This window comes from Podarcis muralis, chromosome 5 (genome assembly GCF_964188315.1).
Source record: "Podarcis muralis chromosome 5, rPodMur119.hap1.1, whole genome shotgun sequence".
Classification (NCBI taxonomy): Eukaryota; Metazoa; Chordata; class Lepidosauria; order Squamata; family Lacertidae; genus Podarcis; species Podarcis muralis.
Window position 1 is genome coordinate 94345637 of NC_135659.1, and position 23353 is coordinate 94368989.

General features: G+C 48.7%; 1 protein-coding gene and 1 non-coding gene across 3 annotated transcripts; one reads left to right on the plus strand and one right to left on the minus strand.

The window, feature by feature from the left end:
• Positions 1 to 2431: 2431 nt before the first annotated feature.
• Positions 2432 to 20308, minus strand: PTK6 (protein tyrosine kinase 6). 2 transcript variants are annotated; one of them, XM_077929377.1, is made up of 9 exons: positions 20088 to 20308; positions 18859 to 19122; positions 13823 to 13944; positions 11513 to 11676; positions 9989 to 10142; positions 8828 to 8989; positions 7598 to 7779; positions 6113 to 6266; positions 2432 to 3759 (listed from the first exon to the last, which is right to left on the minus strand). In XM_077929377.1, exons 2-9 carry the CDS (start codon positions 19095 to 19097, stop codon positions 3572 to 3574), a joined length of 1365 nt encoding a protein of 454 aa, XP_077785503.1. In that variant the 5' UTR covers positions 19098 to 19122; positions 20088 to 20308; the 3' UTR covers positions 2432 to 3571. The 2 variants fall into 2 exon arrangements, with proteins under 2 accessions (XP_077785503.1, XP_028591281.2); XM_028735448.2 differs by having other exon boundaries at positions 20015 to 20160.
• A 1146-nt stretch (positions 20309 to 21454) lies between these two features.
• On the plus strand, positions 21455 to 21570 carry LOC114599997 (U5 spliceosomal RNA). Its single transcript, XR_003707410.1, has one exon. It is a non-coding gene; the product is annotated as a U5 spliceosomal RNA (small nuclear RNA).
• Positions 21571 to 23353: the final 1783 nt, after the last annotated feature.

Below are 23353 nucleotides of genomic sequence, written 5' to 3' on the forward strand. Positions count from 1 at the left end.
TTTGTTTTTTTGACTGTGTGGAACCCAGTCCAGCTACTGATGGATGGATTGTGTGACTGCAGTACATTGCTTATTGCTTTCATTTTATGGATCAATGGTCTCGTTAGGTAGTAAAATTCATGTTAAATTGCTGTTTTAGGGGTTGTTTTTAAAAGTCTGGAACGGATTAATCCGTTTTGCATTACTTTCTATGGGAAAGCATGCCTTGGTTTTGGAACGCTTTGGTTTTGGAACGGACTTCCGGAACAGATTAAGTTTGAGAACCAAGGTACCACTGTCCTGAATTGTATCAGCCGCCATCCTCACTCGGCCTATCAAAACCTGCCTTTGAAAGCCCTCTCAATTTCAAAAGCAGCTTGATAATATGAAGCGCTATGTGTGTTTGCAAGAGACAGAAGTACTAAGACCCAATGGGTTGAGTACAGTGGTACCTCGCAAGACGAAATTAATTCGTTTCGCGAGTTTTTTCTTCTTGCGAGTTTTTTGTCTTGCGAAGCACGGTTTCCCATAGGAATGCATTGAAAATCAATCAATGCGTTCCTATGGAAACCGCCTTCAGACCAGGTCCGGGGACAGTCTGTCCCCCGACCTCTTCTGAAGGCTGGGGGGGGGGGGGGAAAGGACAAGGGCTTTTCTTCCCACCGCCAGCCTTCAGAAGGCTGTTCTGAAGGCTGGCGGTGGGAAGAAAAGCCCTTCTCCCCACCTCCCGCCCCGCAAGCTCCGGGGAGAGGAGGGCTTTGCTGCCGACCGCCAGCATTTTAAAAGCCCCAGGGACAGCGGAGACTTCTCCGCTGTCCCGGGGCGATTTTAAAATGCTGGCGGGCGGCAGCGAAGCCTCCGCTGTCCTGGGGGCTTTTAAAATGCTGGGGGTCGGCAGCGAAGGTTTCGCTGCCACCCTCCAGCATTTTAAGATCGCCCCGGGACAGCGGAGAAGTCTCCGCTGTCCCGGGAAGGCAGGCGGGGGGGAGCAAAGACTTTTGCCCCCCGCCGGCCTTCAGAAGAGGTCCAGGACCGTCTTTGCTCCCGACCGCCAGCATTTTAAAAGAGGTCCCCGGAGATTTCCCTATGGGCTTTCTTCTTGTGAAGCAAGCCCATAGGGAAATTCGTCTCGCGAAGCACCTCGAAAAACGGAAAACTCTTTCTTCTTGCGAGTTTTCCGTCTTGCGAGGCATTCGTCTTGCGAGGTACCACTGTAGAACTAGGTGTGTTAACCTTTAACTCCTGGCCACTGTTTATACTCTCTTATCTCACCTGGGCTCTATACACAAATGTCACAGCCTACTGCTGTTAACCCTTTTGACGGCCTTTTGGCTCCAGGGATTGCAACATTCCCCACCCCTTGGGAAACAGGAAGCATTCAGCTCAAATGCTGAGCCTTTATTTCCTTGAATTTCCCTGCAGAAATTCATAGCTGTGGCTACGGGAGAAACAAGACCCTTTGGGGTGTTAATGCTGTGGACCCCTGCATGACAGGCTCAGGTTGTATATATGCGTAAATAAACCATATGTCATAAAGACACCGCAGTCTCCACTGGGGGTGAATCTACACACACGGGGTGGGGGGGGGAACGCTATAAATAAGTCATAAATTAAATTGTTTTAAAAGATAAAATACTGTATGTAAAATCGCATATAAAAGTTTTGTGCTCTATAGCGCCACCTGGTGTTGCATGTTTATAACACATTTAAAATGCTGTTTTTTGACTAATGTAGCTGAGTCCTGTGTCTCATTTCCAAAAGGAAACACGAACCCTGGGTAGGACACCTGGAACCTGCTGGAATCTTGCACCACTCAAGAGATTTTTTTTGGGGGGGGCATGCAACAATACAATAAGTTGATGCAGTGATAAATTAGGCTCTCACTGTATTCATTTCCTTTGGCCACTTTCAGACGTGATATTTAGAGAGAGAAACTTCTTTTGTCGTTAACACACTTTTAATGTACAGCTGATTAATGCAGCAATCAGGTTGCAATGAGTTAATTCCAAGGACAGTCCTTTGAGGTTTGGTGACTTGATCTGAACAAGCCAGTGGAATCTACCAGGCAGATGCCCTTTTATTCTAAACAGCTGCGCTCCCAAACAAGCACATCAGCATCAATTGAAGACCATCAATTGAAGACCATCTTGTTTGCTGCCACAGAGAAGGGGTCACCAGTACAGCAACTGTACCTGCCAGTTTGCCTACTGCTGCAAAAGGAAGACTCTTTGCTCTTCCTGCTCAGTTCCTCCTCGTATTGGCTCTGTCTCTCCTGCATTAAACACACCTGTGTTCCATTGTATGCCAGGATTAGAAACCTACTCCTCTTCCTGTTCTGAAGAGAAGAGAGGTGCAAAAACCTTCTCCTTATGACTGAGAACCAGTGGCTGATGCAGATGTGTTTGTGTTCTTCCCCATAGGTTGGGGTCTGGTGGGGAAACATTCGTTCTCATTCGTTCAGACGTGGCCGCAATTTTGTGCCGTCACGTTCGGCATTTTGTGCCTGGCACCCACTGCACATTTTCAAAATTCCAAATACACCCACTGCCCCCCCCCCAAAAAATCTGGAACGGTAAAAGCAAGGTGGAAAAGTTCAGATTTGAACTCGAATATTGCCGATCTGAGCCACATCCTCAGAAAACACACAAGTCCGCCGAGGTTTGTTCTGCAAATGAAGCCTTCATCTTCAAGAGGTTATCTGCTCTTTTGCCTTCCTGCCTCCTTCCAAACAGGGGACGCCCAGAAGCCTTGTGCGTTGATTCTCCTTTCTTGTGCATGATAGCTTTTATAGCCTGATGAACATTCCCGGTGGTGCTTCATGGTAAAAAAAGGAAGCCTAGACGGTTATATCCAGTCAAAGGCGACTATGGCGTTGCAGCGCTCATCTCGCTTTTCAGGCCGAGAGAGCCGGCATTGGTCCACAGGCAGGTTTCTGAGTCATGTGGCCAGCATGGCTAAACTGCTTCTGGTGCAACGGAACACCGTGATGGAAACCAGAGCGCACAGAAACGCCGTTTATCTTCCTGCCGTAGCGGTACCTATTTATCTACTTGCACTGGCGTGCTTTCAAACTGCTAGGTTGGCAGGAGCAGGGACTGAGCAACGGGAGCTCATCCTGTTGTGGGGATTTGAACCGCCGACCTTCTGATCGGCAAGCCCAAGAGGCTCAGTGGTTTAGACCACAGCGCCACCCCGCTCTTCATGAGCGACAGTTAAATGGGCCTGTCCCCAGATCCCACCCTTCCTCTCTTCCCATGAGATGTAGTAATGGGCACCAGCTTGGACGGCTCTTGCACTCATGTCCTGTTTGCAGGCTTTCCTTGGGTTGGCCACTGGGAGAACAAGATGCCAGCCCTGAGAGGAGTTTGGCCTGATCTCTTCTTAGTCTCTTATCCTGCAATGCCAATTGAACAAATATGGCACGGAGATCACATGTCCGCAGTCGGAGTCTGTTTTTATCACAGAAGCCCAAAGCCTGCTCCTCTACCCTCCCAAGGTGTGTGCATGTTTCGGTTCGATAGAGGTCGCTTTCTCCGTACGAAATTTGCGAGGTTTAAAGGGAGGAGGAGGAGGAAAGAGGAAGCTGCTCCTTTCATTCCGGGTTCTCGTACATGGTGAAACTCTGGAGCTGCCCTCGGAGCTGCTTGAAGTCTGGCCTCTCTTTTGGGTTCAGGTCCCAGCATGCGCACATGATGTTGTACATTGTGGCAGGACAATTGAGTGGGCAGTGCATCCGGAAACCGGTCTGGACGTGCTTGAAAACTTCACTGTTGGTCATACCTGCAAAGAGCGAGGAAAATGTTATGTACTGAAGTTCTCACCCTGGGCCAGCAGGGGGATACTGTAGATAGTTTTCACTCAGGTCCACGTCAGTTATTTTAGGCGGGAAACCCTGGGTTGTTGTTGCTACAATGTTGACAGCCGGCTGCCTATAAAAGCAGGCCGGCTGAGCTGTTTGCTGTTCAGTTCTGTCCAGCTTACAAATAAAGAGCTGCTCTGGAGAAATCGCTGTGTCGTCTGCTATGTTCGCCCACAACTTAACAGAAAACAATAATGTTAATACAGTCATAACTCATGTTACGTTTGCTTCATGTTACGTTCTTTCAGGTTACGTCCCACGGCGACCTGGAAGTACTGGAAAGGGTTACTTCCAGGTTTTGCCGCTCGTGCATGTGCACAAGTGCTAAATCATGCTTCGCACATGCGCACAAGCGCCAAATGGTGCCACACACCTGCGCAGATACGGCACAGATACGGCACAGGTTGCGCTTTTTTCGGAACGGATCCTGTTCGCAACCAGAGGTACCACTGTAATAATAATAATAATAATAATAATAATAATAATAATAATAATAATAATAGTAAGTGTAGCTGCATTTAAAATGCAGCAGGTGCTGCTGAATTAACATTATATTTTTTAAATGATCATCAATTTATTTCTATTATTATTATTGTTCAAGAATGAAAAATTACAGTTGCAAAATCACACAGTTACAAATTATAGTATATTGTATTTTAAAATGGGGTTTCAGAGTTTTTAGGGGTTTTTGAATGTTTTATGTAGTTTTTCAATTTCATTGTTCTGTATGGGACAATGACAATAAAGATATCGTATCGTATCGTATTAACAAATTCAAATCCTGTGTTTATCAAATTACCATATTTTTCGCTCCATAACAAGCACCTGACCATAAGATGCACCTAGTTTTTAGAGGGGGAATGCAAGGGAAAAAAATTCTTTAAAGGGAACGGGTTGCCCTTCTCCCTCCTCGGGGAAAAGCCCCCAAGAGCCGCACACACGATCCGCGCGGCTCTTGTGGGCTTTTCCGGGAGGTGAGGGAAGGGCAGAAGCTAGAATAGTGAGAGGGAGCGCAGCGATCCCTCTCGCTGTTCTGGCTTCTGGGATAGCTGCGCAGCCTCTTCAGGGCAGGGGGATGAAGGCTCCCTGCTGCCCTGAAGAGGCTTCGCACGGCGAAGCTAGAACAGTGAGAGGGAGCGCTGCGCAGCGATCCCTCTCGTTGTTCTGGCTTCTGGGATAGCCGTGTAGCCTGCATTCGCTCCATAAGACGCACACACATTTCCCCTTACTTTTTAGGAGAGAAAAGGCATGTCTTATGGAGCGAAAAATATGGTAATAGAAACTATACAGTGGTACCTCTGGTTGTGGATGGGATCCGTTCTGGAGGTCCGGCCGGATCCCGAGGTTTTCACAACCGGAGGACCGCTTCTGCGCATGCGGTCTAACACTTCTGCCCATGTGTGCGTGGCAAAAACCCAGAAATATACTTCCGGGCTTGCCGCTTACATATCCTGAAGTTTACGTAACCGGAGGGCTACATAAGCGGAGGTACGACTGTAGTATATATCCATGTGGCTTCCTCCCCCCTTAGCTCGACATCCTTTAATCTTTAATCACTATTATACATTGTGTCTTTATACTAAAATTATTATTAATTTTTATTGGTTTTCCAAATTTTAATGAATCAATCCAAATTATTTAAATTTAATACTTTTTTTAAAAAAAATGATTAGGTTTCCCGCTCCTGTTACAAACATACGTCCGTTGCTTCCTGTTGTTTACCACATCCTTCTTCTTTAATCACCTTCTCATCCTTCTATTTATTTTAATCCATTTTCAGAGCTGGCCTTTCTTGTTTCCTTGCAACCAGCGCCTTTGTTGTTTCCCAAGCATATAAATATCCATTTATTTCATGTGTGCAATCCTTCCAGCTAGAAGGGCTGAATTAACACTATAAATCTTGTAGCCTAAGACTAGCACGGCTATGCATTCATCATAGAATCATAGAAGAGACCCCAAAGCTCATCTAGTCCAACCCAGGAATCTCAAGTAAAGCATCCATGACAGATGACCATCCAATCTCTGCTTAAAACCTCCAGCTGGGGCAGGTCCTGGGCTGCCTCCGTTGCCAAAATGACTTGCAGAAGGGCCGTAACTCAGGGATAGAGAAGCTACCCTGGTTCCGCCTCTGTAAGGCTGGGAATGTGCCCTGCCGGGAAACATCAACAGCCTCTGCCAGTCAGTGCTGGCAGCACTGAGCTGGGAGGACCCGTGGTCTGGCTCAGTATAAAGCAGTTTCCTCGGTTCCTACGATGCCCCGGATCTCAAACGCACCTGGATATGGGTTCTGGCCAAGGGTCATGATTTCATACAGGAGAATTCCAAAGGACCAAACGTCGGATTTGACGGAGTAGCGGCCGTGGGAAAGGGCTTCCGGTGCCGTCCATTTGTAGGGGACGTTGTGGGAGTAAGATTCGTAAACGTTGTCCTGCAAGAACAGAAGAACAACATGTATGTATAACAACAACCCACTGAACAGTTGTGCACTTTTATTATTAACTGCATGAGCCACAGAATTCAGCAAAACTTGGTGTCATATTGGTGCAGAATTCTTTTTTTTAAAAAATGCGCAGCAAACACCAGCCGGTGCACAACCTATTTTTATTTACTGTCAACACTCCCCAAGCCTCAAGAAAATTCCTTTTTGTTTTTTGTATATAATTTTTATTAAATTTTCTGTTTTACAATTTAAAGTACTCATTTTTTCATCCTTAAGAGATTAAGGACTTCCCTTCTCTTTCTGTGGTTCGTTTTACATATCATAAATCCTGCATATTTTACAAAAACTATACCGTTCAGTATTCCATTACTACATCCATCAAAACCTATTTACACTGTTAAATTTATCTTAATGCTGCTGGTGTTTTCAGCTGCACAAAGTTATTTCCCATGTATTCAATAAACGTTTCCCAATCTTCTCTAAATGTATGTTCTTCTTGTTCTCTTATTCTATATGTTAAGTCTGCAAGCTGTGCATATTCTGTCAGTTTAAGTTGCCATTCTTCTTTGGTTGGGACCTCACTTGTTTTCCATTTTGGGGCTAACAAAACACAGGCCGCAGTAGTGGCATACATAAACAACCTTTTTTGACACCTGGGGATTTCAGTCTGAATTATTCCCAACAGAAAGGACTCTGGGTATTGGGGCGGGGGGGAGTACTTTTAAACATTTTTTATCAATTCATTATGCATCATTTCCCAGTACAGTGGTACCTCTGGTTGCGAACGGGATCTGTTCCGGAGCCCCATTCGCAACATGAGCAGAACGCAACCCGTGTCTGCATGTGCGCGGGTTGAGATTTGTTGCTTCTGCACATGCGCGTGACGTCATTTTGAGCATCTGCGCACGCGAGAGCAGCGAAACCCAGAAGTAACCCTTTCCGGTACTTCCAGGTTGCTGCGGAACGCAACCTGAAAAGATTTACCGTATTTTTCGCTCTATAAGACGCACCAGACCACAAGACGCACCTAGTTTTTGGAGAAGGAAAACAAGAAAAAAAATATTCTGAATCTCAGAAGCCAGAACAGCAAGAGGGATCACTGTGCAGTGAAAGCAGCAATCCCTCTTGCTGTTCTGGCTTCTGGGATAGCTGCGCAGCCTGCATTCGCTCCATAAGACGCACACACATTTCCCCTTACTTTTTAGGAGGGAAAAAGTGAGTCTCATAGAGCAAAAAATACGGTAATCTGAAGCAAACGTAACAAGAGGTATGACTGTACTCTTTTACCCTTTTACAAGTCCACCTCCTCAAGAGAATACCTTGATCAGCCTGGCCATCCCAAAATCTCCCACTTTGCAGATGTTGTTCTCTCCGACCAGGATGTTCCTGGCAGCGAGGTCTCGGTGGATGAATTTCTGCGTCTCCAGGTAGCACATGCCATCTGCTACCTGGGACGCCATGTCCACCAGCTCTGCTATCTGCAGGTGCTCCCCTTCGGAACCTGGAAGTAAACATAGAGGGGCATTCCGGTTAGGACCTGCCTGCGGTTCTTCTGAAAGTTTTGCTTATCGTTTCCATAAGGAGAGCCTGCTGGATCGTGCCAACGGCCCCTTGCAGTCAGGCTGCTCCGTGGGGCCTCTGAGGACTCTGCCTGCCTTTTCCCACTCAGCCGCCCTACAGCTGGGGGGCAGGCAGTGGGCGGACCGTTTGGGGCAGCGCGGAGCCTGCGGGCACCCAAGCCACCGCGTCAATTGCCAGAGAGCCAAGGGCAGGCAGAGCCAACTAATTGTGGATTTGCCTCCTCCGTCATCCTCGCTGCTGAGTTCTACATGGGCAACATTGAGACCTCAGGAGGAGGAAGCTGGCAGACAACACCACGCTTTGGATGGGTTGCAAGCAGGAAGGTGGGTGGGTAACGGGAAAACTGAAGTGGGTGTGGCAGTGCCCCATTTGCCCCTTTGGACCAGTATCCACTGCACAGCTGGCAGTGGCGTAGCGTGGGTTGTCAGCACCCGGGGCAAGGCAAGTAATTTGCGCCCCCTAACCCGTGGATTTGCGCCCCCTAACCTGTGGATTTGCCCTAACCCCAGATGTTGCGCCCGGTGCGGCCGGCCCCCCCTGCACCCCCCACACTACGCCACTGACAGCTGGAAAAGACCACAATAGCTCAAAAGCTAACATTCACATGTGACTTGTGGTCAGCACTCGTGATTTCAGGCAGAAGCAGGGCTTTACTTCCTGTTTGCTCCCTGTGGCTGCTCTAGCTCTGCCCTCCAAAGCATTGGGCTTCTCGTGAGCAGGGTCTTCACGCAAGCAGGACCCTCCGTTGTACTGGGTTCCCAGCCCTGTGGATCCCCTGTGTGGAAACGCCTGTGGGGAGTTTCCCCAGCAGACAAGCACCCTCGACACGTGAGCATCAGAAGGTGGCAACACGGTGTCAGAAGTGGAGAGAGAAACGCTGTCCCACTCAGGAAACTGTGAGAGCCCTACCTGTGAGCAATGCAGGAAGCGGGTTACGGTGAAGGACGCACCTTGTGCAAAGGTCTCACCTCGGAGGAATTCTAGGAGGTTCCCTTTGCTCATGATCTCCGTGATGATGTAGACGGGGTCCCCACGAGTCGAGATGGCGTAGAGGGAGAGGATGTGCTTGTGCCTCAGCTTCTTCATCGCCTCAATTTCGTTTTTGAACATGTCCTGGTACGTCAGATCAGCTGCCGGGGGCGGGAGGGAAGCAAGCACATAGAATCACAGAACGGTAGAGTTGGAAGGGACCCTGAGGGTCATCTAGACCAACCCCCGCAATTCAGGAATCCTGCCCACAGTCGTCCCTGAGTAAGCTCGAACCACCAACCTTCTCATCGACCTATTGCACTGACCATTGTCGCACTTGTAAAGGAAAGCATAGTGAGCCTTTTCAAGGTCTGAAAACTTTGCACTGTCAAGAGGCAACTTAGGGATATATTTTTTGTCTTACTTCCCTGGCTTTCATGTTTGAGGTTTTATTGTGTTTATAATATTTTGTTCATCACCAACAAAGGTTCATTTGCCAACAAAGGTCTGTATAGTTAAAGCTATGGTTTCCCCAGTAGTGATGTATGGAAGTGAGAGCTGGACCATCAAGAAGGCTGATCGCCAAAGAATTGATGCTTTGGAATTATGGTGCTGGAGGAGACTCTTGAGAGTCCCATGGGCTGCAAGAAGATCAAACCTCTCCATTCTGAAGGAAATCAGCCCTGAGTGCTCACTGGAAGGACAGATCGTGAAGCTGAGGCTCCAGTACTTTGGCCACCTCATGAGAAGAGAAGACTCCCTGGAAAAGACCCTGATGTTGGGAAAGATGGAGGGCACAAGGAGAAGGGGACGACAGAGGACGAGATGGTTGGACCGTGTTCTCGAAGCTACCAGCATGAGTTTGACCAAACTGCGGGAGGCAGTGGAAGACAGAAGTGCCTGGCGTGCTCTGGTCCATGGGGTCACGAAGAGTTGGACACAACTAAACGACTAAACAACAACAATATTTTGTTGGGAGCCACCCAGATTGGCTGGGTGCAACACAGTCAGATGGGTGGCATATTAACAACAACAAGGAACCCAAATCACTAATCTGGCTGCTTCTCTTTGGACCAGCTGATGTTTCCAAGACCTCTTCAACATTGACCTGGCATGATAAAGGCAGCTTCCTTTGCTCCTGTGCGAAGCCGAACTCTCACCTCTGGGGAGCACTTTGATCGCAACTCTGACTCTGTCCTTCCAGTATCCTTCATAGACTTCTCCAAAGTAACCTGCGCCCAGTTTCTGGGCAAGGCGGAACTCTTCCTTTGGCCTCTCCCAGTCGTCCCAGTGCGGCATCGCCGTGGGCTCTTGCTGGAGTCGAAAGAAAATAAATGGCAAGACTTTGTTACCTAAGGTTCACCCAGAGGACCAATGAAACTGTTAAGTTGTGGGTGAGCATATCAGACGACACAGCGATTCTTCAAACAGCTCTTGTTTATTCACAGGCCAGAACAGAACTGAACTGAAGGGTTCAGCCAGCCTGCTTATATAGAGCTCCACTACAACGCAACAGTAACCACTTTCTGTAACTATCCAATCACTGAACGTCACTTTCGATCCCTTATTTGCATAACTATCTACAGTATCCCCCTGCTGGCCCAGGGTGAGAACTTCAGTACGTAACAGTAACCCTAAAGACTTCCAAAACTTTCCTGGTCAAGTTCTTAGAACGGTCGAGTTGGAAGTTATTTCAGGAATCATCTCATCCTACCTCCTGCATGGAGGAATTTCAGCTAAAGCATCCATGACTGATGGCCATCTTTCTCTGAACTCTGTCGGTTTCACCTTATGGTTACAGACGCTTCAGGTTACAGACTCTGCTAACCCAGAAATAGTACCTCGGGTTAAGAACTTTGCTTCAGGATGAGAACAGAAATTGTGCGGCGGCAGCAGGAGGCCCCATTAGCTAAAGTGGTGCTTCAGGTTAAGAACAGTTTCAGGTTAAGAACAGACCTCCGGAACCAATTAAGTACTTAACCCGAGGTACCACTGTAACTCTGTAATGCCCCCCCCCCAAGCCACATTCTAAAAGAGATCAATGAGATCAACAAAGGCCTGGTTAAAAAGGAACGTTTTTGCCTGGCGTCTAAAGGTGTACAGTGGTACCTCAGGTTAAGAACTTAATTCCTTCTGGAGGTCCATTCTTAACCTGAAACTGTTCTTAACCTGAGGCACCACTTTAGCTAATGGGGCCTCCCGTTGCCGCTGTGCCGCCACTGTGCGATTTCTGTTCACATCCTGAGGTAAAGTTCTTAACCCGAGGTACTATTTCTGGGTTAGCGGAGACTGTAACCTGAAGCATCTGTAACCTGAAGCATCTGCAACCTTAGGTACCACTGTATAATGAAGGTGCCAGGCAAACGTCCCTGGGGAGAGCATCCTATAGATGGGGAGCCACTGCAGAGAAGGCCCCGTTCTCGTGTTGCCACCCTCCGGACCTCTCGAGGAGGCGGCACATACAGAAGGGCCTTGGGTTATGATCTCAGGGTTCGGGTAGGTTCATATGGGAAGATGCCAGACGACTTTAAAATACAGGTTGAATTTCTTTTCGGGAGATGCCATTCAGAAGACATGGAGAACAAGGTGTCAGGTCATTAAAGGACATTTGACCTTCTCGTCCTCATTTCCGTTTGCTAACCGGGGCCGGCCAAATGCGTCTGCACTTGCAAATTAGGACTTACCTTGTAGCACGGGGTCAAGAGTCTCAGCCCGTGGGTGAGCGCTTTCTCTTTGTAATACTCGACGAGGGAGAGCAGATCTGGGAAGGAGCGTGTGGCGTTCATGTAGTAAGCTCCCTGGTCGTTGCGCAAGATCTTGTAGTGCCTCACCAGTGACTCATCTCGGACTGTGAAATCCCGGAAAGGAGAGTCAGAGAAAGAGGGAACAATGCAGAAAGGGGGAGGGGAAGCAGGGGGAACACCCAAATCATTACAGGTTGTTATCTTCCTGTTCCCGTAAGTGCCCTGGTGAAAACTAGGCACGCTGCCATCTCCCACACGGTTCTGTTCAGGACAGGATCTGCTGTGTTTCATACCTGAGTGTGGGAGAGGCTTTGGGCAAATGTTCCTCCGCGTCTGACATTTTAACGCAGCAGCTAGACTGGTGACTGGGAGCGGCCGCCGAGACCACAGAACATCGGTCTTGAAAGACCTACATTGGCTCCCAGTACATTTCCGAGCACAATTCAAAGTGTTGGTGGCTGATCTTTAAAGCCCTAAACGGCCTCGGCCCAGTATACCTGAAGGAGCGTCTCCATCCCCATCGTTCAGCCCAGACACTGAGGGCCTTCTGGCGGTTCCCTCACTGCGAGAAGCCATGTTACAGGGAACCAGGCAGAGGGCCTTCTTGGTGGTGGCACCCGCCCTGTGGAACGCCCTCCCATCAGATGTCAAAGAGATAAACAACTCCCTGACATTTAGAAGACATCTGAAGGCAGCCCTGTTCAAGGAAGTTTTTAATGTGTGACATTCTAATGTATTTTTAATCTTTGTTGGAAGCTGCCCAGAGTGGCTGGGGAAACCCAGCCAGATGGGCGGGGTACAAATAATAAATTATTATTATTATTATTATTAAACCCTGCATTGCATGGGGTTGGACTAAATGACCCTCAGGGTCCTTTCCAACTCTACAATTCTAGGATTAAACAACCTGGAAACAAGTTGCTTAAAGGACCTTTGGCTCCAGCATAAACCTGCCCAGATGTTGAGATTGCGCTCAGAGGACCTGCTAGGACTAGGTCATAGGAGACAGGGACTATTCCGGGGGTAGGCAACCTAAGGCCCGGGGGCCGGATGCGGCCCAATCGTCTTCTCAATCCGGCCTGCGGACAGTCCATGAATCAGCATGTTTGGACATGAGTAGAAGAAGAAGAAGAAGAGTTTGGATTTGATATCCCACTTTATCACTACCCTAAGGAGTCTCAAAGCGGCTAACATTCTCCTTTCCCTTCCTCTTCCACAACAAACACTCTGTGAGGTGAGTGGGGCTGAGAGACTTCAGAGAAGTGTGACTGGCCCAAGGTCACCCAGCAGCTGCAAGTGGAGGAGCGGAGACGCGAACCCGGTTCACCAGATTACGAGTCTACCACTCTTAACCACCACACTGGCTCTCCAGAGTAGAATGTGTGCTTTTATTTAAAATGAATCTCTGGGTTACAGTGGTATCTCAGGTTACATACACCTCAGGTTACATACGCTTCAGGTTACAGACTCCGCTAACCCAGAAATATCACCTCGGGTTAAGAACTTTGCTTCAGGATGAGAACAGAAATCGCGCAGTGGCGGCGTGGCAGCAGCCGCGGGAGGCCCCATTAGCTAAAGTGGTGCTTCAGGTTAAGAACAGTTTCAGGTTAAGAACAGACCTCTGGAACGAATTAAGTACTTAACCCGAGGTACCACTGTATTTGTGGGGCAAAGGAATTTGTTCATTCTCCTCCCCCCCCCCCCCCCAATATAGTCCGGCCCACCACATGATCTGAGGGACAGTGGACCGGCCCACAGCTAAAAAGGGTTGAAAAAGGTTGTCTATTCCACCATAGAATCTGATCTTTGGAACTCCTCGCACAAGGAGTCCCCCCCCTCCCCGACACCATTGTTATTTTCTTTTGGGCAACTTTTGGATGACAACTTTTCTTTTTAAAATGACAAGGTCTTTTGTTCCGTTTTCCATTTCCATTCTGCCTTTATTTTATGCTGGATTTTCAACAGCCTACTCTGGCCTGTTTATGAGGATTCCTATTCTGTTCCATTCTATATTAAAACTTGTAAGCTGCCGCGGCAGAAGAATCACCAAGAAATGGTAGTAATGAACGGTTAGCAGAAATCTTATTGCCGATGTCTCTGGCGTAAATCGCTGCAGGGCTTCTTGCAGTGGCGAGCGATATATACGTTTAACAAAATGAAAACCCAGCTCTATAAGAAAATTACTAGGAGTGTCTTCTCCTTTGCAGCTGGTCACTCAAGTCGGAAAAGTAGGAAGTGAAAAACACTTACCTGACAAAACATACTCAGCACCCTTTTTCTCGCTGATACGGATTAGGAAGGCCCCGACCATATTCTCTTCTGACATCAGCCGGTGGACTGTTTCAGAACGGGAGATCTGCCCAAAGAACCACCTACAGAAGGAACAATTTTTTAAAATTGCTTTCCTTTCAGGGAAGAAGGGTTGCAGTTCAGCGGTAGAGCAACGAGGTCATAGAAACGAGAAACAGTAATTTTATGGCAATGCATTGAAAGGTACCGTATTTTTCGCACCATAGGACGCAGTTTTTCCGTCTTAAAAAGTAAGGGGGGAAGTCTGTGCGTCCTATGGAGCGAATGCAGGGGGGAGGCAAGCAGGAAAAGCCCCCAAGAGCCGCACACAAGCTTCACGCGGCTCTTGCGGGCTTTTCCCCAGGAGGGAGAAGGGACTGACGCGGCCAGTCAGTCCCTTCTCCCTCCTCTAGAAAAGCCTTGCGCAATCTCTCCAGTCGCGGGAGGCTGTGCAAGGCTAAAGAGGAAGCCCGGGCAGCGAGTGCGATCCATCCCGCTCGCTGCCAGGGCTTCCTCTTTAGCCGTGCGTGCCTCTCCAGCCACGGGAGGCTGCACAAGGCTAAAGAAGCCAACTTTTTAAAAATCTCTCTATCTCTACCTCTTTTTCTTTTTTCGTCCTTTCTCCACCCCCTTATTTTCCTCTGGATCAGTGTTTTTATCTAGATTAACGTTTTAGTTTGGAGGGGGGGATATTATAAAAAAGGAAACTTTGCAGCTTTTAAACAAAACACAAGAGAAGGAACTAGCATAGAAGAAGAAGAGAAAAGGGAAAGAGGGAGGATACAAAGCCATTTACCAGAGGTAGATCTTAACCCTTGCCTCACCTGGGAGCTTCTCTGGGCAGGAATTCCCTCGGCTTAAGTGGGGTGAGGGAAGAGCGGCAGGTAGGGGGGTACCTACCTAGACAGTGAAGCCACATGTCTCTCCAATGAAAATTGGGAGTGGACATTGTGTGAAGTGGCTGTGGATCTCCTGCTGCAGACGTGTAGGACTGTATAGAGTTGGGAGGGCCACCCGAGGGTCATCTAGCCCAGCCCCCTCACAATGTAGGAATCACAGCTAAAGAACGCCAGGCAGATGGTCCCCCAACCGCTGCTTAAAAGCCTCCAGTGGTGGAGACCCCCAACAACTTCCAAGGTCACAGAATTGCAGGGTTGGAAGGGAACCCCAGGAGTCATCTAGTCCAGCCCCGGTGGACAGCGGGCACGATCCATCCCGTTGTGCAAGGCTAAAGATGCTGCTCAAGGCTAAAGAGGAAGCGCACAGCCTGTCCGTTGCTCTTTGGGGCTGGGGGGGGGAATAATATTTTTTCCCTTGATTTCCCCCTCTAAAAACTAGGTGCGTCCTGTGGTCCGGTGCGTCCAATAGAGCGAAAAATACGGTTACTGCTTGTTAGGATAGGGCATAGCTCTGCATTTGCTCTGCCAAACCCTACGCCAAAGGAGAAGTGGACATAAATCTGACATCAAGAATCACAAGACAGAGAAACCAGTAGGAGAACACTTCAGTCTCCCAGGACATTCTGTACAAGATCTCAAAGTAACTGTCTTGTTACCAAAGAATTTCAGAAATGGACTGGAAAGAGAAGTTGCTGAATTGCAACTTATTACCAAACTTAAAACCATGGAGAGACCTGGTCTGAATAGAGACATTGGATTCTTATCTCATTATACATGATAAAGCTATTTTTAGTCATCTCACCCCTTGATTTTTCCTGTAAGACCAATTGCAGTCATTAACAACGGCCTCGGTCCTGTATACCTGAAGGAGCGTCTCCACCCCCATCGTTCAGCCCGGAACCTGAGATCCAGCGCCAAGGGCCTTCTGGCGGTTCTCTCATTGCGAGAAGTTAGGTTACAGGGAACCAGACAGAGGGCCTTCTCGGTAGTGGCGCCCGCCCTGTGGAACACCCTCCCTTCAGATGTCAAAGAGAAAAACAACTACCAGACTTTTAGAAGACATCTGAAGGCAGCCCTGTTTAGGGAAGTTTTTAATATTTAATGCTGTACTGTTTTTAACACTCGATTGGGAGCCGCCCAGAGTGGCTGGGGAAACCCAGCCAGATGGGCAGGGTATAAATAATAAATTATTATTATTATATAACAGTCCAACAGGTTTACCACACCTATCAGCCCATCACCCATTCCCACCACCCTTCTGAGTAATACACCTCCCCACCCTCTCACTATATATAAGGGTCTGGTGACTTCTGTTTCAGTGTATCTGAAGAAGTGTGCATGCACACGAAAGCTCATACCAATACAGTAGGTGCTTGGGTTGTGAACGTGATCTGTGCGGGATGCACGTTTGCAACCTGCAGCGTTTGCAACCCACGTCTGCGCATGCGCCGGTTGCGATTTGGTGCTTCTGCGCATGCGCAACCCCTGAAACCCAGAAATAACCCTTTCCGGTACTTCTGGGTTTCGGTGGGTCCATAACCCGAAAAAACACAGCCTGAAGCGTCTGAAACAAACAAGATGAACTTTAACAGGGAGAAATGTAAAGTATTGCACTTGGGCAAAAAAAATGAGAGGCACAAATACAAGATGGGTGACACCTGGCTTGAGAGCAGTACATGTGAAAAGGATCTAGGAGTCTTGGTTGACCACAAACTTGACATGAGCCAACAGTGTGACGCGGCAGCTAAAAAAGCCAATGCAATTCTGGGCTGCATCAATAGGAGTATAGCATCTAGATCAAGGGAAGTAATAGTGCCACTGTATTCTGCTCTGGTCAGACCTCACCTGGAGTACTGTGTCCAGTTCTGGGCACCACAGTTCAAGAGGGACACTGAAAAACTGGAACATGTCCAGAGGAGGGCAACCAAAATGGTCAAAGGTCTGGAAACGATGCCTTATGAGGAACGGCTAAGGGAGCTGGGCATGTTTAGCCTGGAGAAGAGGAGGTTAAGGGGTGATATGCTAGCCATGTTCAAATATATAAAAGGATGTCACATAGAGGAGGGAGAAAGGTTGTTTTCTGCTGCTCCAGAGAAGCGGACACGGAGCAATGGATCCAAACTACAAGAAAGAAGATTCCACCTAAACATTAGGAAGAACTTCCTGACAGTGAGAGCTGTTCGACAGTGGAATTTGCTGCCAAGGAGTGTGGTGGAGTCTCCTTCTTTGGAGGTCTTTAAGCAGAGGCTTGACAACCATATGTCAGGAGTGCTCTGATGGTGTTTCCTGCTTGGCAGGGGGTTGGACTCGATGGCCCTTGTGGTCTCTTCCAACTCTATGATTCTATGTAACCTGAGATATGACTGTAACTAACTTGGTTGGTCTCTAAGGTGCTACTGGAAGGATTTTTTCTATTAAAAAAAAGAGATAACAGTATGATTGAGGGGCACAGACATTTTAAAAACAAGAAACCTGAACCACAGGCAGTTGCACTGGAGAGCTTTTTCCTCCTTCCCAGCTCTGTGGTTCAATGTGCAGGTGTGGTCCAAAAAGGCAAATCCAGTGCTGGGGAGATGCAGAAATATGAGAAGAGTCTGCTGGACAGGCTGATGGTCCCATTTATTCCACCATCCTGTGCTCACAGCAGCCACCCAGATGTCAGATGCAGGAACTGAGCACAAATGCCCTCTTTCTCCTCCTGCGGTTTCCAGCAACTGGCATTCAGAAATATTACTTCCTCCTACTACGGAGTCATCATCGTGGCTTGCAGCCTTCAATAGCCCTCTCTTCTTAAGAAAGTGTGCTCCATAGTTTTCCTCTATGCACGGCATGCAGCAAATTCTGCAACCGCCAGCACAAAAGCAGGTGCAGAACCCACATCCCAGGGAGCGGCCGCAGCTTTATTTCCAACCCTGCGTTTAGAGCAAGCTTTTTTCCTCCTTTGCCTGAAAAGGCAAGCCTTAAAGTTATAGTAAACAATCCTACATTCCTTAAAAAGCAGAGACATCACCTTGCCAACAAAGGCCCGTATAGTTAAAGCTATGGTTTCCCAGTAGTGATGTGTGGAAGTGAGAGCTGGACCATAAAGAAGGCTGATGGCCAAAGAATTGATGCATTTGAATTATGGTGCTGGAGGAGACTCTTGAGAATCCCATGGACTGCAAGAAGATCAAACCTATCCATTCTGAAGGAAATCAGCCCTGAGTGCTCACTGGAAGGACAGATCCTGAAGCTGAGGCTCCAATACTTTGGCCACCTCATGAGAAGAGAAGACTCCCTGGAGAAGACACTGATGTTGAGAAAGATGGAGGGCACAAGGAGAAGGGGAGGACAGAGGACGAGATGGTTGGACAGTGTTCTAGAAGCTACCAGCATGAGTTTGACCAAACTGCGGGAGGCAGTGGTAGACAGGAGTGCCTGGCGTGCTCTGGTCCATGGGGTCACGAAGAGTCGGACACGACTAAGGGACTAAACAACAACAACAATAAAGCAATCCTTCAAGGCTGGAATGAAGACAGGAGATAATGTATGGGTGAAATTGCAGTCTCCTCCTGTGCTTCACCGTCTCCTCACGAGGCTCTGCCAAAGCAGGAAGAGGGAATGCGCCTGTTTTTGTTTTTTGTTTTGCATGTGAAATCAAATGAATCCAACAAATCTGCATATCAAATCAATCTGGCTTTTGCGGTCCCACAATCGGGATGTGGGTAAAGTGCCTGTCCACATCTCGGTTTAATGCAGGTTGTAAACCTCTCGTGTGCGTCTTTTAAATTTCCCCTCATCCATGTAGCTCCCAGACCCCCAACTACTGCTGCCCAACACTCTTTCCAAATTCCCCGGGCCACTGATGTATCTCTTCCCAAATCAGATTTTCAAAGCATGGGGAACCTCTGGGTTTAGGGAGCAGAAAGTGTTGTGCAGCGCTTGCTGGAGGAGAAAGCAAGGGGAAATTGTAGGATGAGAAAGAGGTTCCCGATCCACATTAAGTCAAGGTATTGTGGGGACCCTAATTCCAAAGCACTCAATGCCCAGATTTCATCTCTATGCTGCATTTTTAACACTTTTAAAACTGGCTGGGGATATTTGCAGACGTGTACTTACGGCTCTGCCTCCATAGTCTCCTGCTTGGCCAAGTAGTTGTAAGGCACATAGCCTTCTTCGTAACCCGTCCGGGACGGATCCAGCTTCTTGGCCCACCACCACTCTCCTTTCTTCTCGATCACTTGGAAGAGATCTCCAGCCCGGAAGCTCAGTTCTGTCTCCGTCATGGCTTTGAAGTCCCACAGGCTGGTGTAAAGGCAACTCCTGGATCTCCATGGGGGCGCAGGCTTGGAACTCATGGTGTCAAGGCAGGCAAGCTGAAGGCTAGAGCAGATTAATGTCCTGTGTGGATTTATACCTCTGTAGAAAATCACCCCCACCACACACTGCAGAAATCCAAGTTCGTTCTGGCCACAGATCCTTTTCAAAGGCCCATCGCCTGCTACAAACCTCCGCGGGTGAACCTTGGGAAAGCCTTTGCAAATCTTGCGGAGTTGCCTTTTATCTGCACCAGATCAGGTGGAGGCTGCCAAGGGAGTCTTTGCGAGAAAAACCTTCCCCACTTCCTCTTTATAAGGAAGAACGAGAGAAAGAGAGAGAGAGAGCAATAACCTGTCCCTTGCCCTGCCCTGTTGTTGTTCCTTCAACAGAAGAGGAAGGAGGAGGTGGTGAAAGAGAAAGAGAACGCGTGGATTCCCTTCTCCGAGACTGGGGCTCCGGATGCAAATCCCGACGCCTCGTGGCTTCTCGGCGTCTGAGTCAGCCTTTGGGAGATGGGCTAAGCGGGGAGGCCCATCCCGTTTCGCTGCCCGAGGCGACATGGGACCGTGCCAACGCTGCCAAAGCCTTGCTCAGACGGTTGCGTGAGATCCAGCAAGATCTCTGGGAATTCTTGCGAGCTCTCGCCAGAAGCCGCTGCTATATGACCCCGACAGCAATGGCAGGGGAGGGTGGGCACCCATGAGACACATAGAGAGTTAACAGCCAAAGGCCTGGTGAAAGAGGAATGTTTTTGCCTGGTGCTTGAAGATCTACAACAATGGTGCCAAGCGAGTCTCCCAGGGGAGAGCATTCCATAGGTGTGTGACACACACACACCAGGGCCGGCCCACCCATGAGGCAAAGTGAGGCGACTGCCTCAGTTGGCGGGATCCACAGGGACAGCAGATCTCGATGCAGATCTGTCCCCCATTTGTGATTGTAGATCTTCACTTACCCCTTCTTCCCTGGTGGGGAGAAGGACCCCGTTTTGTGGTGAGCCTCAGGTGCCAAAAGGTCTCTTGCCATACCTGTTTTCACACCTTGAATCCAAATAGGCCTTTTCTGCGGTGGCTCCGTGCCTGGAAAAAACCAAGCATTGGTCTGATTAACATTTTATGGTTTTCAAAAATGTGTTTGTGGTAAGGTTGGTGGTTTGTTTGTTTTTGTTTCTATTCTCATTTTGTATTTTTCTGTTGCGATCTGCCCTGGAATCTTCGGGTGAAGGGTATGTATGCAAATCCTAACAGGCAATAATAATAATAACTTCAGAAGTCTCCCTCACCACTTCTATTGAATTCTTTCTTCCCAAAAGTAACCCAACTCGAGGTTCTCCCCGAGGCTAAAGGAAGATGCATGGGATCTTCCTCTTCAAGGGCAGAGAGAGGATCTCATGTAGGATTTCCCCTCCACGTGCTGTGGAAACTCCCAGGGCCTGATGACGTCAGAGCTCCAGGCCTGAAAAGGGGGCGTGTGCCAGAGACGAGTCTGGGGAAGACCAGGAGAAAGTTGGGATCCAGGTATTTCCCAACCCAACACGCCCCCGCACCGACCCAAATTTCAGCTAACCCTGGATGCTGGTGCAGTTTATTTCCCTTCTATTTCCCACTTATTTCCAGCTCCGGATTCTGATCCCTTTGAGCTTCGGCGAAGCAGGAGTGTTTCTGAGCGTGTGCAGAGCGCCTACCCCTCGCTACTGAGCCACAGAGGAGCAGCAAATCCTGAATCAATTGCCTGGGACGGCAGGGTGAAAGCCAGGAGGGAAGGGAGAGTACCGCCAGACAGGGAATGCGGCGATGCTTTCTGCCCTGCTCTTTCTCCCCGCTAAAGGGCAGAGTGCTTCTGAGCGCGTGCAGAGCGCCTTGCCGTCGATACCGAGCCCCGGCGGCAGCAGGAGCAGCAGATCACGAGACAGCTGGCCGACATGAGCGGGTGCAGGCAAAGAAGGGAGGGCGGGAGGGGAAACGCCAGCGATGCTCTCCGCCCCGCTCCACGTTTCTCCGCAAATGACCCGAGACTAGAAGAGGGGCTACGGAGCCGCAATACCGCACTTCGCCGCCAGAGGGCGCAGCACGGACCGCGCTCCCTTCCGCGCTTGCCGGCTGCACACACGTCACTGTCGGCCTATCGAGGGAGGGGCTGAGACCCGGGACGAGCCGGAGATTGTTCATTTGCATCCCGCCGCGACCAGCATGCCTTGCGCCCACCACCACGCGGTTCTCGCGGGCTCCGCCGGTTCGGTGCCGGTTCCGGCTGTGGCGGGGACGCCGCTTGCAAGGAGGGAGAAAGGCGTGTTCCGGGGCGCCCGGGCATCTCGATCTTGGCCCGCAGGCGAGGGCACCGTAACCTCAGGGGCAGGCGCGCGTGCGGTGGCTGGTGCCGTGCGGGTGCAGAAGGCATACTCTGGTTTCTCTTCAGATCGTATAAATCTTTCGCCTTTTACTAAAGATTTCCGTGGAGAGGAACATTTATGAGTTTTCAACTAATTTTTTGAGGCCTTGCTTCGGCAGGGCTGTCCTTTCGTAGTGAAAAAATAGAACTAGTTTTTATTAAGTAAATGTGATGTGCTATTATTGCTGCTACCAGTAGGTGTGCATCCTGGGAGTCGTTTTGGAGTTACAGCTGTCCATGAAGCCGCAGGTCAATTCTTTGTCCAGGGCAGCTGTCTAGCTCCATCTGGTATGCAGACTGAGACCCTACCTGCTTGCATGCTCTAGTTATCTCCCACTTGGACTACTGCAACACGCTCTATGTGGGGCTACCTTTGAAGGTAACCCAGAAATTACAGCAAATTCTGAATGTGGCAGCCGTACTGGTGACTGGAGCAGCCGCCACGACCACATAACACTGGTCTTGAAAGACCTACACTGGTTCCTAGTACATTACTGAGCACAATTCAAAGTCTTGGTGCTGATCTCTAAAATCCTAAATGGCCTCGATCCAGCAAACCTGAAGGAGCATCTCCACCCCCATCATTCTGCCCGGACACTGAGGTCCTCTTCCGAGGGCCTTCTGGTGGTTCCCTCGCTGCGAGAAGCCAAGTTACAGGAAACCAGACAGAGGGCCTTCTCGGTAGTGGCGCCTGCCCTGTGGAATGCCCTCCCATCAAATGTCAAGGAAATAAACAACTATCTGACTTTTAGAAGACATCTGAAGGCAGCCCTGTTTAGGGAAGTTTTTAATGTTTGACAGACTATTGTATTTTAATATTTTGTTGGAACCTGCCCAGAATGACTGGGGAAACCCAGCCAGATGGGTGGGGTAGAAATAATAAATTATTATTATTATTGGTCAAGTAAGATTGCTTTCCTTGAATATGGTCTTAACAGTAAGTGACTGGAGGCCAGTTCTGGATCCACAAGTCCTTCCACAGTGGGGACATAGGTTTCCGACAAAGTCAACAATGCCTTTGGTAAAGACTGTCTTCCAATTGGAGCACTCACAGGCCAGTGTTTCCCAACTGTTGGTGTTTATACTATAATTTTAAAGATATGCTTTGAGAGAGTCTTTAAACCTCTTTTGTCGACCACCAGCATTACGCTTTCCATTTTTAAGTTCGGAATACGGTAGTTGCTTTGGAAGACGATAATCAGGCATGACCAGTCCAAGGAAGTTGATGTTGAAGAATCATTGCTTTGACGCTGGTGATTTTTGCTTCCTCCAAAGATCTGGCATTAGTTCGCCTGTCTTCCCAAGTGATGTGTAAAGATTTCCGAAGACCCCGTTGATGGAATCTTTCAAGGAGTTGGAGATGGCGTTTATAAGTGGTCCATGTTTCACAAGCATGCAGTCAAGGTTGGTAGTACAATAGCTTTGGAAACAAGCATTTTGGTTTCCCTGCGAATGTCCAAGTCCTCAAACACTCTGCACTTCAGTCGGGAGAAAGCCACACTCACAGAGCTCAGGCGATGCTGGATTTCAGCATCAATGTCGGCCCTTGTGGAAAGGTAACTGCCCATTGAGTTCGATTTGTGGCGCTGCAGAGGGGTTATTTTGTATTGTTGGTGCAGCACTTTGTTTTTTTGGATGTTGAGGGATAGGCCAAGCTTTTCGCAAGCTTCCTCGAAGATATTTAGGATGGTTTGGAGGTCATCCTCTGAGCGTGCGCACACTACGTTGTTATCAGCATACTGAAGCTCCATGATGGAAGTTACAGTAACCTTACTCTTTGCTTTCAGCCTGTTCAGATTGAAGAGCTTTCCATCTGTTCGATATATGATTTCTACTCCGGTGGGGAGTTTCCCTTCGACAAAGTGTAGGATCATGGCAATGAAAATAATGAATAGAGTTGGGACAA